The 19,234-nt window shown below is 31.7% G+C and overlaps 2 protein-coding genes across 6 annotated transcripts; one reads left to right on the top strand and one right to left on the bottom strand.

Moving 5' to 3' along the window:
- Nucleotides 1-949: 949 nt before the first annotated feature.
- On the bottom strand, nt 950-9,638 carry LOC110630056 (transcriptional corepressor LEUNIG_HOMOLOG). 5 transcript variants are annotated; one of them, XM_021777365.2, is made up of 18 exons: nt 9,417-9,633; nt 8,958-9,039; nt 8,729-8,826; nt 8,387-8,496; nt 7,981-8,270; nt 7,785-7,860; nt 7,551-7,662; nt 6,056-6,105; nt 5,694-5,960; nt 4,328-4,390; nt 3,950-4,171; nt 3,515-3,656; nt 3,312-3,421; nt 2,690-2,839; nt 2,298-2,450; nt 2,100-2,216; nt 1,739-1,939; nt 950-1,370 (listed from the first exon to the last, which is right to left on the bottom strand). In XM_021777365.2, the coding sequence occupies exons 2-18, from the start codon at nt 8,987-8,989 to the stop codon at nt 1,227-1,229; spliced, it is 2,337 nt and encodes a 778-aa protein (XP_021633057.1). In that variant the 5' UTR covers nt 8,990-9,039; nt 9,417-9,633; the 3' UTR covers nt 950-1,226. The 5 variants fall into 5 exon arrangements, with proteins under 5 accessions (XP_021633057.1, XP_021633058.1, XP_043805490.1 ...); XM_021777366.2 differs by having other exon boundaries at nt 1,739-1,936; XM_043949555.1 differs by lacking the exon at nt 2,690-2,839 and having other exon boundaries at nt 9,417-9,638.
- Nucleotides 9,639-14,282: 4,644 nt separating this feature from the next.
- LOC110629123 (desumoylating isopeptidase 1) lies at nt 14,283-18,319 on the top strand. Its single transcript, XM_021776033.2, has 5 exons — nt 14,283-14,407; nt 15,047-15,135; nt 15,247-15,344; nt 16,818-17,134; nt 17,607-18,319. Exons 2-5 carry the CDS (start codon nt 15,127-15,129, stop codon nt 18,044-18,046), a joined length of 864 nt encoding a protein of 287 aa, XP_021631725.1. The 5' UTR covers nt 14,283-14,407; nt 15,047-15,126; the 3' UTR covers nt 18,047-18,319.
- Nucleotides 18,320-19,234: the final 915 nt, after the last annotated feature.

Genomic DNA, 19,234 nt, shown 5'->3' with positions numbered 1-19,234 from the left:
TTAAAATTAGAGGGTGGACTAATTAATTGAGACGTTTTAATAATATCAAATAATAAATTTTTTAATACTATAATGATTAAATAATAATTTATTTAAAATAAAATTGGTTCTAACGTAAATTTCTGGATCTCCCACGGTTTCCAGTCCATAAAATATAAAGATAAATAAAGAAAAAAGAAAAGTGGGGAGGGGAGACGTGATACTGTCAAGACTAGTGCTCGCGTATGGTTAGTTGAACAGGGGTGGTTCTGTACAGCATAAATCATGGACTCACAGGATGTGAGGAGAAGAAAGGGACGATGGAAGAGGTATTCGGCATAATGTCCCAAAGAAACCGACCTGTTAGAAGAGGAGTGGGTGCAGTGCTGGAAAAATGGAATCAGTATTTAATGCCTGCTCTTAGTATGGGTTTGCAATGTGCCTGTTCGGTTCTAAACCAAACGTAAAGTGAAAAAAACTACATTCTATATTATGAGCAATTGAACCAAATCAATTTTGAGATATTAATCGAATTAAACTGAAAGTAAAACAAAACAATTCAGTTTGGTCTACCCATGCTTTCAACCAATTTCAGTCATCACATTAACACTCGAATTGCACCCATGGCCCATCATTTCAACGAGGAATCCGTCAAATTTCAAGTAAATAAATAAATAAAACTTAAAAATAGGGATCCAATTGATTTGATAGTATTATGTTTAAATCATTTTCTGCAGGAAAAAGAGACCAATCAATCATATCATGTATTTATTTTCTTTTCATTTTATTTTTCGTAATTCTCGAAAAAAGTGAGATTAATTAGTCATACCTTATATTTTCTGTTATTCCCTTGCTTTACTTACCTTATTTTTCTTCTCTGTACCATGCAGGCTCAAACAGTACAAATCTCTTAAAAAATAATAATTATTAAAAAAAGAAAAAAAAAAAAAGAAATGAGAAACTCGAACAATAACAAGATCACAATTGGGTACATGTGATGTAGAGCCAATTAGCAATCTACCACTCGGTCTTCCGCCAATCAAACTGCTCCTTTTGCTTCTAGATTTTCATAATCTTGACCCAAATAGAATCACAATTTTTTTTAAAAGAAGAAAAAGAAGTGATACAAATTACACATGTGGGATAAATATTGTAAAAAAAAAAAAAATTGCATAAGTGATCTAACAAGCGAGCAACCATGCCATTGCATGAAACCCAACTGACTTCTGCAAAACTAACATCTGGAATTATTTCCACAGCTTAACAGATGTGTCATGACTTGCGGAAGCTACCATTCCATTCACAGGTGACTGTGCCAAGGCCGAGATAATGTTGTCATGGGCTGAAATTGTCATACTCTTATTCTCTGCCATGTTCCATAGCTCCAATGACTGCAACCACATTTTTTTTCAAGACATAAAATAGAATAGTTAGAAATATATTCACTATTTATGAAAGCCACCGCGTTATGGTAGTTGCATGATATATCATGTGTAGAAATATTGATAAATGTTATGGACTGAAGGACATGTACAAACGACCCATTTCCATGAGACGTTCAGGAAGTCCATCATTAGCCTTGCTGATGTATAGAAATATCAATAAATATCGACACCTTATACTAGATTCGACAAATATCACAAGCCTATGTGTAAGCCATGAAAGAAAATCATCATGCTGCCTCCTATTGTAATAGTGTGTCTGGCAAGTCATTATAGAAGATAGCCTATTCATGTTTATTATCTAAGAGAGGACCTACCGAAATTCCTCCAATCACCAGGAGAGTTGAATAGCTTGGATGGAAAACACATGAATGATACTGGTTTCCACTGGAACCAAACTCCTGAATGCACTCCCCTGACGCCAAAGACCAAATCTTCACCAAGTTCTGACTAACAGATGCCAGAATATCTCCATTTGCATCCCAGCATATGTAGTTTACCATTTCAGAATGTCCCTGCTAGTAAGATGGGAAACGAATAATAAACATTAGCACATAAAGAGGGAATTTCTGAAAGCTACCCTTCAAACATTTCATTATTCAATCAGCAACAGGGTATATATTGCTTGAGCTCAGCCCAGAATCACAGACAACAAACAGTCAATTTGAAATGCAATACCTGGAATGTAAATGTTTGTCTATCAGTTTCAACGTCAAAGATGGAAACTACTTTATCTGATGCTGCTGCCAGTAGATGTCCAATTCTTGGTTGAAATCTCACTTGAGCTGTGCCTCCCTGAGCAGAAGATTGAAACAGAACAATGATGTCTTGTAGCTTTCTAACACTAGATGTGATAGGTAAAATGAGCGAACGAACCTTAGAAACACGAGTGCATGCAAATGGATTAATATTAAAGTAGCGGATTTCATTGTCATTGTCACTAAAACAGAAAAGATCAGTTTTCTTAGGGTGGAAGTCGAGGGACATGACAGGCGTGGGCCCTGTGTGTGCATGCAGGGAATAGCTTGGCTGCAAAAAAACAAAAAAAAAAAACAAGAGTAAACCATTGTACGAGGAACAGAGATGCATGACAACTTATGGCAAGGATTACAAATGATTGGCAGAAACTGAGTGTATAGTGAGCAAAACAAAGTATCTAAGATTCTAAATGCTACTTAAGGTGTTGCAATTAAAACTATCATCAATGCCATGCCCGCACCTAAAGGATTCAGCAATAAACTGGGTTTATGACAAGGAAAGATACTCACATTGGCTGCATCCCATAGCCACACAGATTTATCAACTGATGCTGTGGCCAACTGAGATGAATTTGGCCTAAAACGAACATCTGTAATAACTAGTTTGTGCTCTTCAGGGGTGTTCTCCGTTTGTAGGGTATCCATGTTCCACAGGACAACCTAATGCATCAAGCAAAAAAGTTTTTTTTTATTGTAGCAAAAAAGTAATTTGTGTAATCTTTAAATCTCATATTCCGATTTCTAGGTATTAAACAACTTCTATGTTTTTCTGCTAATTTTCTAACAAAGTAACTGAGGATCATAATTGATAGCTCACACATGTATTACCATGCTAGAGGACACATTACAGTTGATAATATAAGATTAGAAAAGGAGATTCTGCCGTCAGAAACATAAGCACAAAGAACCCCACAGTGCCTTAGCACAGCATTCCATAAGTTGTGATCTTTTAATTTAATAGCAGGAGGGACTGCCAGCTAATTTGCCTCTGATCTTGGGATTTCAACTTTCGATCCACACTTCATTTTTCATAAAGATATAATTATTATGCATAATAAGTGAAATAACCTATTATCATGCTGGATATTTTTCTCAAATATGTTTTCATCACATATAGCATTATACAGCATACCTTCTTGTCATGCCCGGCACTGGCTAGCAACTTTCCGTCTGAAGAAAAATGACAGCAAGTGACCTTGCTATTCCTTGTCCGTATGCAACCAACCTCACCAAAAGTAAAACCTATGATCAAGAATTTAGTTGTGGCTCAAGTAGAACTGTAACAACCGTTCCAACTCTGTACAGGCAGAATAGAATGATGCCACAGGGGAATACCTTTAGTAGATTCTTTTTGGTGCTCGGTGGAACTTTGCTTTAATGTTCCATATAAATTGCTTCCATCTCCTCCATCATGTGGAAGAAACTGTTCCACATTATCATCCAGACTAGCAATATCTCCAAAGCAGTCCATGTCTTCCTGCATATAACAATATGATCTCCTTGAAAATAGTCTATCTGATTTTTTATATAACTTCTACACTAAGGCATCCAAAATGCAGTTGGTTTGGAAACAAATCTGTTTTTTTTTTAATATATTGGCAGGGACACATTAGAATATCTTAGAACATGGCATGTCATTCGTGATAAGTTTTGAGAACTAGAGAAAGCATCTCATAATTCATAAATGCAATAATGTTACAGATGTGCCTGCTATATGATATGTTCACTTAGTTGCTTATTTCTCTATCGGGATAAGTAAAACAAGTATACCAGCATGTTGGAAGATGATGCAAGACCTCCCGTCCCCTCTGGACCATACATCATCAAGCCTTTCGACACACTGTTAACATGCTGCAAACTGCTTGCTGTTGTTATTCCATCACCAGGGGTATGAGTTGATGGAGGAGAATTGGGTGAAGGACCCACAGTATTCCCTGTACCAGTGCTGTTAGCAGCTCCAGATGAAGAGTGCTGCTTCCTTTTCCTGTTACCCTGCAGCCAGCCACTAGAGTGTTGTTAGGACAATAAATTTTTTGCATTTATTCTAGTTGAAAGGGACATAATTGTTGTGCAGATTGTACTACAGTTGATTGTTCATTGATTAGCTCATAAAGTTAGCTATTGAAACTCATCATGCATAAGGACAACCTGTTGCTGCTGCAATTGGCCTGGCTGTTGAGATGAAGAATGCTGCATTTGGGCCATCTTCATCTGTTTAACATGCACCAAACACTTAGTAATAAGACACGTACAACTGATTAAAGACACCTGAGTCCTAAATCACTACTGTTAGACAGGTGGACATCCAAAATAAAATTTCATATAATGTTTCAAAGATGCATTCATAATAGATCACAAATTCAGAGACAAAAGTAGCAGGCACACAAAGTCTATGAGGCACACAAAGTCGTACTTATGCGCTACATACATGTGCTCATAAGAAAAAGAAACATGGATGGACATGCGTAGCATGCACGCTCTTACATAGTCCGATACTAATACATATCACAAGCATGGTTTAGTGTAATTATTCCTTTCAATAGTTTACATAAACCATAACCAAACTAGAAAAGGGAAAATGAAAAAGATTGAATCCCTTTACCTTCCTATTTTGCAGAAAGCTTAACATTATCATAACTTTATTATCACTCCTAGAATGAAAGCATATGATTAAGTTGTTCTAAATCAATAGATGCCTAAAAGATTGGCAGGAGAAGTCCAAACACAAGAATGCAAACCCTGCTTGGCAAACAAAGATCCAATCATGTACATATATTAGAAAGTCCAATGAGATAGCTTTTCATATTTACAAGTCAGTGAAGCAAAAAACATGATGCTTTATGCCACTCCACACTTACAAAGAAGTTGCTTTCGCTTTTTCTAGAGTCTTTCAAAAATAAATGATGTCAATTAGTCTACATGTACCAAGTCATTATACATAAGACTGAATAATTCACCAATGTTTCTGATCATACACCATCAAGAGCCAAGCTTTCATTTTCTCAAAAGGTAATTTACTAGACAACAGTAACATACATCCAAAGAATCATATCTTCTAAAATTGAGAGATATTTGAACTGGTCGACTGAAGAAAACTATCAGAAGAAGAGCAAACATAATGAGGCTGCTCACTAGCAGTAGTTGATAGTTGATGGCTAAAAGTCAATGGATACAACTATGTATGGTTGCTAGACATATTGTATTACATCATATCACTTATTTAATTGTGTAGATTAGATGAGGGAGAGGAGCAAATAAAGTCACAGATGATTATCCATACTTGTTGCGTTTTGCAATAATTTCCTTTTTCTTTCTGTAAAAATTGAATGACATGATTAGTCAAATTATTTGGCCACAGAAGTTCAGAAAAAGTTTCTTCTTGTGATCAAAGTATACGTAATTAATACAAATTTAAAGGGACAATTTACTCTAAATGTCAAACAAATTCCAATGGTTACGGCTTGACAAAAGAAGTGTGTTCTTATATTGCACAGTATTAATTAAGAGTTCAAACCTTCGGCGAGCTTGATTGCACAGGAGAGCATATTGATCCATCATTTCTTGTGGAGTGACCATCTTTTGTATTCAAGCTACCCCTAGGCAACTGATTTAGCCTTCGTGGATCCATGTCTCCAAAGTTACTTGAATTCCCAAGGCTGCTTGGTGCTTGAGCCTGTGCCAAGACCTGTTGTTGTTGTGAAGCCAAAAGAAACTGATTTTGGGTCTGCAGATTAGGTTTCTGCATTTGTACACCCAAAGCTGGCCGTAATTGGTCAATTCCCTGAGGAATCAGGTTTGCTCTTTGATCATGGGAATGGAAATATGCAAATAAAAGATGCACAGAACATCCAGCATAAGAAACACAAATAAACTTACAGTTAATGGCCAACCCTTCAGTGGAAGACCAGTTACACCTTGGTTCAACCCTGAATGAAGAATGTAAAAGAATCATTTTCCCCTCTAATTCAGAGATGGCAATCTTCCCAAACAATGTGACTCAACCTAGGGGTGTGCATTATTCGTTATAACCGAACCAAACCGATGAAATTCAATTATTTTAATAGAGGCATATTCAATTCATCTATCGGTTCAGTTACCTTTAATTTGATAAGCAAACCAATTGAAATAACTAAATTTTTATTAAATAATATATTTAATTATAATTTTACTAATAAAGTATTGTTTATAATGATTGTTTCTATACTTTTATTACTATTATTAATTTTATAATGATTACGTTACTAAAATAAGTTATATTTATTATTTTTATAAATAGTAATTGTTATAATTATATTTTTTATATATTTAATTAATTAATAAAATAAAAATAACTTTTTATTTTATTTCGATTAATTCAACTATAATCGATAACCAACCTAATATTTTGGTTTCAGCTAGATTCAGTTTTCTCTCAATTTTAATTCAGTTCGATTAATATTTTAAGAGGTGATAAAATTTCAATTGTTTCGAATTTCGGTTCAGTTAACCGAATGCTCACCCCCAACTTAACCTAACCAGTTACGAAGTAAATGGCATACATGAATTCGTTTGTGAAGTACAGGCAAAGGGAAAAGTCACATATCTGAAAAAGAACATGAAATTAGCATATCAAACACACATAAAATGACAAAACTACTACACCAGAAATACCCGTCCAATGGGCAAATGAGATGGGAAAGAGATTATAAAAATATGGAAGGTCTGCTTGCCCTATTTGGCCAGCAAGAAAACAAAGCGCAGCAAATTGGCAAAGGTCTCAAAAATTCCCATGGCATTTTGAAAGCTCTGGCTTAAACTTGTGAGATTGAGAAGGGTAATGAAATTATTGTGAGATTCAGCAAAGACCCACGACAGTCCAGCTAGATCTAATGTGCCAATACTTGACAGCTCTATACCTTTCTCAATCTGAAAGAATCACCATATTCCATGCTTGCCTTTGACAGGATCTGAACCTAATTATTAAAATTAAAGTTTATGATGGTTTTCAATGAATGGCATCCATCCTTAATGGGTTTGTACCATAGTATATTTATGGAATCTAAATGCAACCACACAGATCTATGTAAATATAATAACATCAAAAAGGACCAGCTAGGTTTCTTCAAATACTAAAACTTACATTTTGGAGTATAACATTGTGCATGTCAAAAATACCTAAATTTAGATCCACATAACCAAAATCCTAAATGGAAAAGTTTCTATAGAATTCTCCCGTATTGAACAATTAATTAAGCCACTATGTCTAGACAGAAACAATAATTGCTCACACTTATTTCCAAATCCATGTTTTATATATGAGGGGGCAAAATTTAAGTGTACTCGTGAAAATGATGAAAAAAATGTTCACAAGACAATCTCTTCCTATCATTACCTGCACCACCGAGTCCGGACTTTGATTGTAAAATTGCTTGTCCATAGATTGATGAGGGTTCCATAGGCAAACTTTTTTGAGTTGGGCCCAAGTTAACTTCACTCTTGATGTCCTACAAACTCCATGTGTGAAACAGGTCACAACTGGTGGAATGGACATTCTAGATGAATAGAAATACAAAACAATCACAGGAAGTAGCAAAGTAAAAGCAGAGGGCCTGGTAAAAGTAGTTACAGTTGTCAATGGGGTTTGTGCCTGGATCTGTTGCAAAGCTGCAGATATGTTCCCAGAATTACCAGGTACCAGCTGGCTGAATTTACAAGAACCAGAAAAATTCATTATCCATTCCAACTAGGTAGAATGAATTTCAAATTAAAGGCTAAATATGGATTTATTAATGACAAAAAATTGAAAAGTAAATGGTATATACGTCTGATGACTGGTTGCTGATTTGAAGAGGGCTGCTCTATTAGCATCTAATAGAGCTGGTGACGACTCTGAGTCCATAGGACGTGGATGTTTTATTCGCTCTTCATACATTTTCATAGCCAAGACACTGGCTGATGGCTGCCCCATCATTCCTTCAGAGTTAATAGCACTTATAGAACCAGCAAGAGCTGGATGATTAGGGTCCCTGCGTTGCATCTGAGCATTGCGATGTTGCATTAATTGTAACTGTTGCATTTGCATTTGCTGCTCCCTTGCCTTGATTTGCTGTGCCTATTTTCCATGGAAATTAAAGTTAGACAATGCAAATTGAAGTGATTGCACATCTGTTAATTTCTCAATCACAGAAAACACCACGTCAATAGAATCAAAATAGACATCAAAAAAACCTCTATATAAGCTGCAGCAGCTTCAGAATGCTTCTCATTTGTCCTTGCAATAAATATGTCCCAAAATACAGACCACCATTCAAATAGAAATCCTCCAGGTGCATCAATGGCTGTACAAACAGTTTATAACTTAAAACTTCTTGAAAGTTCAATATGCAAACCAAGCATCACAATGAAGAGGGTGTCAATTACACACTCACCTAATAAAGTTCACATTTTATTTTATAGACAAACTTTTTAATTAAAGAAGTGTTAACACTCTCATCAATCATCATTGCATAGAGTGGTAGCAATTATGTGAACAAAATAGAAACAAGTTGACCACCTAGATAAAACCATTACCTACTGGATCTGTGGCAACCTTCCCTTCAGTCATAAAAGCTTTTGCAGAATTATGCAATTTTCTCTTCAACAGGTAATCATGAATATACACATCAAGCCTGATCAAGGAAAAGAATAAATATCACAAGAATGATTTACCTAATGACACTAGAAGGCACAGATAAAACTTGGACGCGAACTGGTTAACACTTATATTAACAAAAAAAATTAAAATACACACAACACGTACATCTTATCAGCTTCCCAATTATTCTGCCCCATATTTCTGTTTTGCAACGAATTAAAGGATTACAACTGATCACTGCTCTTAACTGCGAGAAGAAGCATCACTACTTTAGATATCCCCTACGTAGTAACAGGAATTTTAACCAACAAAAGAAAATAAAAGTGCAAGATTAAGAGGAAAACATAAAAACAAAAAAAAAAACAGTATAAACCAAGCTTAACATATAAAATCTTATTAATTCCCTAAAAGAGCAAATTAGTCGCTAACGCCTTCTACTATTGTCTGAATAGATAAAACTTAAGCTCTGCAACTGCAATGGACGAACTACAACATAATCTCGCAAGATCTCCACATGAAAAACCCTAAATTCAAAGCGTATCAGCGCAAACAAAAACAAAACTTAGCAAAAAAATATCCACACATAAATTAGCTCAAAAACTGAGAATTCCATACAGTTCTTACCAGTATGGACTCTCGAGGGCCAAGAATCATGAATTGCAAGAGCTGAAGAAAAAAAAAATAGCGATTGAAGATTGTGCTTGAGTGTAATTGAAGTAGAACAGCTCGAGCTTTAACTGTGGGAGAGAAAAAGCAGAACAGAATCGGGAGCATGAAGTGACATTCGAGGAAAGATCATTATAGTGCTGCCGTGGAGTCTCTTTTTTTTTTTTGCTTTAACAGTGTACACACATATATGCGCGTGTGGTTCGGAGTTAGGCTTGGAGACAAAATATGGGATATTTAATGGGTTCGAGCGGTCACAGCGCTGTAGAGAGGTTAAATAGCGAACAAGTTATAGTCTTAAGGGAGACAGCTCATGTACACGCGCGAGTTAGGGAATCGCAGATAGGTGATTGATGATTGGGTGGGAGTGAAAGAGGAGTGTAGATGCTCGACATTTAAGGATTAGAAAGGTTGTGAGGTAACGTCCGTGACGCTTTCGGGAGTTTTTGTGTACCAATGAGGTGAATTCACGTAGGACGCAAGCCATGTCAGAAGAACATAATAAATTGGCTCACGCATTAGCAAGGCCAAGGCCCGCTGCGACTTCAATGGGAAAATTATGGATAGAACCCTGTTTCTTTTAGCTCACTACTCATTTGGTCCAACAGTGCTCAATTCAAACTAAAATAACTAGAAGGTGGAATAAATTTAGAATTTAAGTTTAATTTTATTTTTTTAATTCAGTTTTAATTCTAATAGATTTCGATTATTCCATTTTAGTTCAATTTCAATTAAAAAGTGATAAAAACTAAACCAAATTGGTTAATTAATTTTGAATGAATTTTTCTTATAAATGAATATATGAATTTAAAGTTTTTTATTTTTACAGTTTAGCAAATAGACACTTGAAATATTTTTAATTGAATATTAAAATATTAAAAATAATATTTAAAATTAAAAATTTATCAAAAAAACTCAACTGATTGAATAAATTAAAATCAAATCAAATCGAATTAAAATAATTCGATTTAATTTATTTTATCTATTCAGTTTAGTTTGATTTCTATAAATTTATAAAATTATATTTTTAAATTATTTAATTTAATTTTAAATTGAATACTTATTCGTATTTGGATATATATTTACACAGTAATTGAAATTAATTTATTAAATATCTAAGTTAAAATCATAATTTAAAGTTATAAAAATTATGAGAATATAAAAAAGTAAAAATTAATTAATATTTAAAATTATTGATTATACTTTAAATTTTTATAAATTAATAAATGTAAATAAAAATAATATTACCATTTTATAAAAATAATGTAATGAGTGAAATTTATAATACAATTAGTAATAAATATTAAAAAAATTTATAATTTAGTCATTGAGTATTGCTATTATTAATAAGTCAATTTCTATATTTTTAGAAATATATTAAAACATCCTTATTTTTTATTTATATTAATAAAATAGTCATTCCGTCATCTTTTCCATTAAAACTAAATAAAGGAGGATAGAGAAATTTTTTAAAATTCAATTTTACCCTTAAATAAAACTCCTTATTTAGCAATAGGATATTGCTATTATTAATAAATCAGTCCCTGTATTTTCAAAAATTTATTAAAACATTTTTATCTTTTTTTATATCTATTAAAACATTCTTATCATTTTTTTCGTCAATTAAATAGTTCCTTATCTTTTTTCATACCTATTAAAACGTTTTTATCATTTTTTTTCGTCAACGAAATAGTTCATCCTCATCGTTTTTTTCCATGAACGAAATCTATTAAAACGTTTTTATCTTTTCTCATATCTATTAAAATATCCTTATATTTTTTCATATCTATTAAAACGTCTTTATCGTTTCTTTTTGTCAATAAAATAGTTCATATATTTTTTCACGTATATTAAAACGTTCTTATCGTTTCTTTCCGTCAACGAAATAGTCCATCATCCTCCTCCTCCTCAAAAAAGAAGAAGAAGATGACGATGATGAAGGAGAAAAAGAAGAAGAAGCAGAAGCAAAAGAAGAAGCATAAGAAGAAGAAGCAAAAGCAAAAGAAGGAGGAAAAATTGATGAAGAAAAAGGAGGAGAAGGAAAATAAGGGTAATTTGGTCTTTTACTATATTTTTAAAGGCAAAAATAGACGGAAATACTATTTTATTGACAGAGATAAAAGATAAGGACGTTTTAATAAATTTCTAAAAATACAGGAACTGACTTGTTAATAATGTCAATCAGGGATTAAATTGTAAATCTTTCTAAATATTATTATTTATGATTTTTTAATTTAATATAAAAAATTTTAAAAAATTCAATTAAATTGTTTTTTAATTTAAAAAAATTTTCATTTTAAAAATAATAAACTTCGTACACAATTTTATAAATAATTCACTTAAATTATTTTATTATAAAATGAGTCTGGATTTATAAATATCACCAACATAATTGCTTTTTGTAAATTCACGTGTAAAACATATTAGAATTTTAATTCAGTTATATAATGCGTTGATCTCAAATATTAGAGAGGTAAAAATGTATTTGACCCTTATCTCTTTGCCGTTTAGGTTAATTTTCATCTATAATTTCTTAATTTTGAATTTTCTTTTCAATTTATCGTTCTAGTATAATTTGCATTCCTTAAATTTAATTTGAATATCATAAAAATCCTTAATAACAGCTGCAGAAGATGTTTCACATTAATAATAAATTTTTTTTTTCACCCTTTCCCTATCTCTTAAATAAATTTCTTTTTATTATTTTTATTTTTTACTATCAAATATATTATACTTTTTGTTCTTTAAGTAGACTTAAAAATTTAAGTTATTAATTTAACAATTTTTACTTATTGATATCCATCTATTTTATATAAATTAAATATAAAAATAAATAAAACAAATATCAAATATTATTAATTTTCAATTTAATGTTTTATTAAATATTACTATTATTAAAAGTTAGTATTACTAATTATTATAAGCCACTATTATAAAAAAAATCTGTTAAATATTATTATTATAATAATAGTAGTAATAATATCTAATAAAATAATGAAGTTAGAATGAATATGACAATTTAAATATTAATTGAGATTAATTTATTAAAAGTTTAAATTAAAATTATAATTTATACAGTATTTGAATTTATAAAAATTATAAAAATTAAATATAAATGAATTATATTATTAAAAATTTATTTTTTAAATAAAATTAATCATATATATTTTTTAATATATTCTAAATTTTGCTAACTGTATTATAAATTTTTATAATTTGATAAAAGTAAATGAGTGTAATTTTATTATTTTATAAAAATTTAACGTCTAATCAGTAAAATTTTAAACACAATTAATAATAAATTGTATTAATAATAAAAAAAATCTGTTAAATATTATTATTATAATAATAGTAGTAATAATATCTAATAAAATAATGAAGTTAGAATGAATATGACAATTTAAATATTAATTGAGATTAATTTATTAAAAGTTTAAATTAAAATTATAATTTATACAGTATTTGAATTTATAAAAATTATAAAAATTAAATATAAATGAATTATATTATTAAAAATTTATTTTTTAAATAAAATTAATCATATATATTTTTTAATATATTCTAAATTTTGCTAACTGTATTATAAATTTTTATAATTTGATAAAAGTAAATGAGTGTAATTTTATTATTTTATAAAAATTTAACGTCTAATCAGTAAAATTTTAAACACAATTAATAATAAATTGTATTATTTTTAATTTTTTTTATAAATTATTAATGATATAATTAATTTATATTTATTTATTATTATTACTATTAATTTAAATTAAAAATTTTTAATTTTAATTTAAATATCAATAAATTGATATAAAATAATATATAAATATAAATATATATTTGACCATCTAAAAATATCATCTTTTTATTTATTTGTCATATTTAGTGGGGGATTATTGACTGGAAATATATTATATTTTTTTAATTATTTAAAAATTAATAAAAGATATAACTATCTAATATAATGTAACTTATAATTTTTAATAGTTATTCTTCATTTTATTTTTTATATTTATTAAAAAACTATTTTTTTATTAAAATTTTAATTATATCAATTTTAAAAAAGTTAAATATTAAAACATATTCGAGGAATTTTTTAAAAATAATATAAATTTAAATAAGATTATAATAATTAGTTTATATATTATTATAATATAAATAAAAAATAAATAATAATTTTGAAATAATTAAAAATAAAATAAAATTAAAAAAATAATAAAAAATTATGAGAGGTAGAAATATAATTTTTTCTTCAGAATATAAAAAGATTTATTAAAATAGGGTCAAGCCCATGGTTACTTATAATAGTTACATAATATTTAAATTTTAATAACTGTCTATATTTATTGTTTTTTAAATGTCTATATTTAATTTTGCGTGCGATCCAACCTAAAAAAGCAGCAGGTGTACAAATTGTATGTCGAACACCATTTACGGACAACCACGTGTCAAGCATGAAAGAGCACACATTTACGCAACGACCACCTATTTCTTCTCGATGGCAAATGTCCTGATCAGCGTGGACTTTGAGATTATATTATAAATAAATTATTCAATAATTTATTAATGTTTTTTAAATTATAAAAATTAAATAATTAACTTTTAAAATATGTGAATTAACTTATAGTTTTATTTAATTAACGGCATTAAATTTTAGTTGAGCCGGAAATAAATTTTTGGTATTTAAAAACACATTGATTAGACGGCGTAATTGCTTTTCACTGAATACAGCATGTTTATTTTTTCAAAAAAGACCGCGAAGACAGAATAAGGCCACCAGAGATGACACGTTTCATAACACAATTGGAGACATTGTTCTGGAATGTCATCGAACTTTTTGGGTCCCGATCTCCAGGGACCCGACTATAAAAGGCGAATGTTGCCTATTCCGTGGTCTGTGTTTATGCAAAGAATTCTGAAGGCGGGCGAAGGCCATATTTTTATCGTCTAAGGTGCGTGTTCTGCCTCTTATAGGCCTTTAGAAAATTAGAATTCTATAAGATTGATTTATTCTTCTTTTTTTTTTTTTTTTTAATTATGCTTGAAATTACATAACTAAAATGATTTAGTTATTAAATTTAAAAAATTTTTAATTAAAAGAATATTGTTAGAAGTAATATGATACTTTGGGAATTAATTTAAATTCTTTTTTCTTTTCGTAATTTAATTTTTTTTTTCAAAGGAAGTGATCGTTAATAATTTGCATTGTTGCGATTTTGAGTTTTTCAATCAATTGAATGCTGAAGAAACGTGATATTGAGTTTTCTCAATCAATTCAATTCTCAAGGTTAAGTTTGATTTTTGCAATTTTTGATGGTGTAGATTTTCTGGTGATTAGTTTTTGTGTTTCTTTTTCATGGGAATGGAAATTTGATTAGATCTACACAGTTTGATGTGGTTGTGTATGCTTATATTGCTTTAATGAGACGACCTAATTTCATTATAAATTTCAATTAACTCCACAATTTTGGGGGGTTTTTATTCCTTAGAAATTCTCAAGAAGAAAATATTAATTTTACTTTTAGGTTTTTTTTGCCTCTTAAATATCTCCTTTATTGTGCTGCTGAAGTTGCTTGATCTGTTTGATTTAGACTTGGTGAGGTCAGTTTTATCAGTTAATATTATCTTCGAGGAGCTAAGGACTTGTGGTTGCTGAACTTTGTATTAGGAGATGGCAGAGGTATGAAATGCTGTTATATCCTAACAATTTAAGTCTGCATGCTTTACTAGTTCTATCCAAGTGGCATTTTAGTTATCGTTGATTATTGCTTATCGGTTTGAATGGTGGCAGGAGGGTCACAAAGTTGTCTTAAATGTGTATGACCTCAGCCAAGGATTGGCACGTCAGCTTTCCACAACTTTTTTGGGTAAAGCTATTGAAGGCATTTGGTAAGTTTTTAGTATATGGCGGAAAACAGGCATAGTGTCTGGATATGGTGTATCTGCATTTAGAGATCTGGAAATTCAAACTTATGCCAATTGCGCTCATAACTCTGCACCCATTGAAACATCGTGATTTTGAGTTGAAAACTTGACGAAGCAGATAGGAGTAGAAGGAGCTCTTGACTATATGGTCACAAGTTTCAGAACCAGAAGCTTAAACTCAAATATAAGAAATAATTGCATTATTCTTATCACTAAAAATGTATCCTAGATTAAATGTTATAAGAATGCAAAGAAAATTCTAAGGTAAGGTAAACACTTTAATACATGCACAACTAGTAATTACTGTTATATATATGTATGCCTTCCCTATCTTAGGATTTCTTAAACAAATAAATGAGTAAACACAATAATTGAGACTCGATTGAAGGATCCAAGATCAAAAGTTTTGTCTAAGTGAGAGGTTAGTGGTATAGGTTCACAATGTGCAATTGACTTTAGCATGTGTAGACTTGCATGTGTATGCCTGACGCAGAAATCAGCATATGCATCACTCACTGCTATGATGTCAATGAGGCGAATCTTTTCTGTTATTAGCTAGACAAGCTTTTATCTAAATAGACTATTGGAAAGGCTAATGTATGTCAATGGGTGCTGTTGCCACTAAAAGAAGCTACAAGGCACATATCATGCTTAAGTCCACAAAGCCTTGGTATTTAATGCACTGTTTATGTCTAACTTGTTTGCTCCTCAATTACCTTCTCTGTACCAATGGTTAATATGAGTCTTCCAATTTTTATACAGTAGTGGCTGACGAATTCTAATATAAACCCATAATTATCATTCATGTGGTAGTTGCCTGCCTTTAACGTAGTCACCACACATGATCTGATCTGCAAAATGACTCTTCCTACATTTTTTTTTCATCCCATGCAATACAAGACATGAGCCTTACAAGACCTCCCTCAACTCAGCTTGGATTGGATTACAATTCTCACTTCTCATTGAGAACTCATGAACACAAGGTCACATATAGTCTCTGATGAGGCACCAGCTGTAGCCATTGCCAAATTAACCTTAAAAGCACCATTTGTTCCAAGTTTACAGCAACCATGTTGAGGGATGTCCCTATAACCCCTATCAATTAGCTTCTCCGCTTCAGGCATAATACCTTTCTCTTGAGGCCTTCCTACTGCCTAGCAGGAGTTACCTCCTTAGCTGTTGCCAAAAATAAGGACTTGGTCTTCTCATTGTTGGCGAGCATGGTGATTTGTAGATAGGATCGACATTTTAGTTCAAGGATACAGATTAAATCCAACTCTTAATTTAGTGAAGGCATGAAGGGCATTACTTGCTTAGGTTGTTAACATGTTTCCTTTTTGTTTATGCCATGAAAACATACAAGTTCCAGAGCATTTAATTATTTTCTGTTTGTTTTGCTTATATGCTGTCTGATTTATTTGTTCTTGTGCATTGTAGGCACACAGGAGTGGTGGTATATGGTAATGAATACTTCTTTGGGGGAGGCATACAGCATGAGCCTGCTGGAAGAACTCCATATGGAACACCAATTAAAGTGGTAGATTTGGGCATCACACATGTACCACAAGATGTATTTGAATTGTATTTACAGGAAATTAGCCCCCGCTATACAGCTGAAACATACAGTCTGCTTACTCACAACTGCAACAACTTCAGCAATGAGGTTGCCCAATTTTTGGTGGGTGCAACCATTCCAGAATATATTCTTCAGCTCCCAAATGAAGTTTTGAGCAGTCCAATGGGTGCTCTTATCAGTGAGTTGATACCTACCTTTATTCTTTGCCAACGTTGCTTTATTTAAATTTGTAGCATGGGAATATAGATTTCTTTTCTTTTTTGAATGCCTTTTAATTTGTTATATTTTTTCTATGATTTTAATTGAATAACATTGATTCGGCAATTTCTAACAATGGCCGAGTAAAGGCAATCAAATGCTTTATCCACATCCATTTTTTTAGTTATTGGGAATAAGACAAGGGAAACCTTATTTTGAGAGCGCAAAGGGAAAATGATTTTTGTTTGGCAGACTTCATATGCTCCCTCTGTTGTTTAAAATAGGTAAATTGGGGAACTGCAATACATTCTTGAAGTCAAAATGTTACATTATGGATGTGTCATTTTGAGTTTCGATGGATTGTCCATTTGTTTGGTTACTTCTATGGCAGTGATTGACAAACAAGCTTCTCTACCCATTCATTTTATTGGTTGATCTTCTAATGATTTTAGTGCCTATGATACAAAATCTGGAGACGACACTGAGAGTAGGAGCCGTCCCCCAAGTTCCACAGTTCAGGCCTCAGCCTTCGCCAGCTGCAGCAAATGCTAAACAATTCTCAGTCAACGGTCCTACTCAATCCACAAACGCCACTGTCAGAGCGGTCAATGAAGAAGTGAAATCTGAAGATACCAAGTCTGAGGAGCCAACAGCGCCAGAGAAGTCAGTACCTCCTGTTGTGAAACCTTCAGTCGTAGTAGAGGAGCAGTCGGTCAATGGGGTGGCAGACCCGCTTGGGAATGCTCGGAGCAAGGTGCAGGATGAGATCGGTCGAGAATTTGCTGCAATCATGGCTACCGGCACACTGCGTGCAAGTGAAGCCGCAGCTCTTGCAACTAGGAGAGTGATGCAAAGATATGGGAATTTGAATGTTGCAGTAAACCAGAGTTAAAAATTAAGATACTCGTGAACTTTCAATGTTCTGCAAGTCTGGAAATTGTGGGATCCACTTCACATTGGGGCCGTTATAAGACACTAAACTATAGTGGCATATTTCCTTGTACTAAGCATTGGAATAGTAAAATGCATTCTTGTGGTCGATAAGCTTCTTTCCATGGCTTGTGATAGCTTCCGAATCTGTTCTTCTTGCAGATTGCCTGAGGTGTACAAGTGAAGTGATAGAAGATATGAGTGCATTTGTGGATTTGTGATCAATTGATTTATAGATCATCTTGCAAATATTTTTAAATTTAGGGAAAATAATTACTTAATAGTGAAATTTATTAGTTAATCTCCACATTTTTAAAATCACACTAAATCATCTCTCAAGTTATAACTAATTAATTAAGAAGTTTCTCCATCAATTTTAAATATTAGTGAGTTGTGAAATTAAGATATTGCTTTTGATTATTTTTACAATTTCTAATTTAAGTAAACTCTCAGAATAAAAATCCTTTTCATTAGATAATGATTCCCTCTTTATAAAATAATTCTCCATCGTTCTATATAATCAAATTTCAAAAAAGAAAAGATAAATAACTTGAACGGATGGAGAGGTGGAAGTGGGAGAGGAGAAAAGGTCCTCATTGGAAAAATCCAGAAGGTTGTGAATGTGAAAGTAGTTTGGTGTGGGAATTTTGTATATGTCCATTCCCTTTTTTCTCTTATTAGTATTGGGGTGTGTATCCCTTTAAAGTGCGTATAGAGAGAGAGAGAAATTTATTGTATTAGTGAGAGAGGTGGTAGAATAAGTGAAAAGTCTTAAAAAGAAAACAAAATAGAAGAAGGTATTTTAAAGAGAATTAGTGCTTGGAGTTTTTCATTTGATTTCAAACCAAAATATATTGGTGTATATTGTTGTGTGTTAATGTAAATGGAGGGACTAAATGATTTTTGTTTTAATTGCAGGGAGACTATATAGTTTTAAATTAAATGATATAATGTAGGGAGTAGGGACTCCATTGCAGTGAAAATGAAGGGAGTGATTGAGGGATCAAGGGTATTTTTGGATTAAAAATTTGTCTCTTAGCTTTGAACGTCTCGACTAACAGCAAATGAGCCTTAATTTAACGGAAGGACTTTCTTAGTTAATTAATTGTAATTTGGAAGATAATTTAGTGTGATTTTGAAAACAAAGGAA

The sequence above is a fragment of the Manihot esculenta genome, chromosome 13 (genome assembly GCF_001659605.2).
Source record: "Manihot esculenta cultivar AM560-2 chromosome 13, M.esculenta_v8, whole genome shotgun sequence".
NCBI classification, from domain to species: Eukaryota; Viridiplantae; Streptophyta; class Magnoliopsida; order Malpighiales; family Euphorbiaceae; genus Manihot; species Manihot esculenta.
The sequence above is the reverse complement of the archived record's forward strand: the minus strand, read 5'-3'. Positions and strand labels throughout refer to the sequence as shown.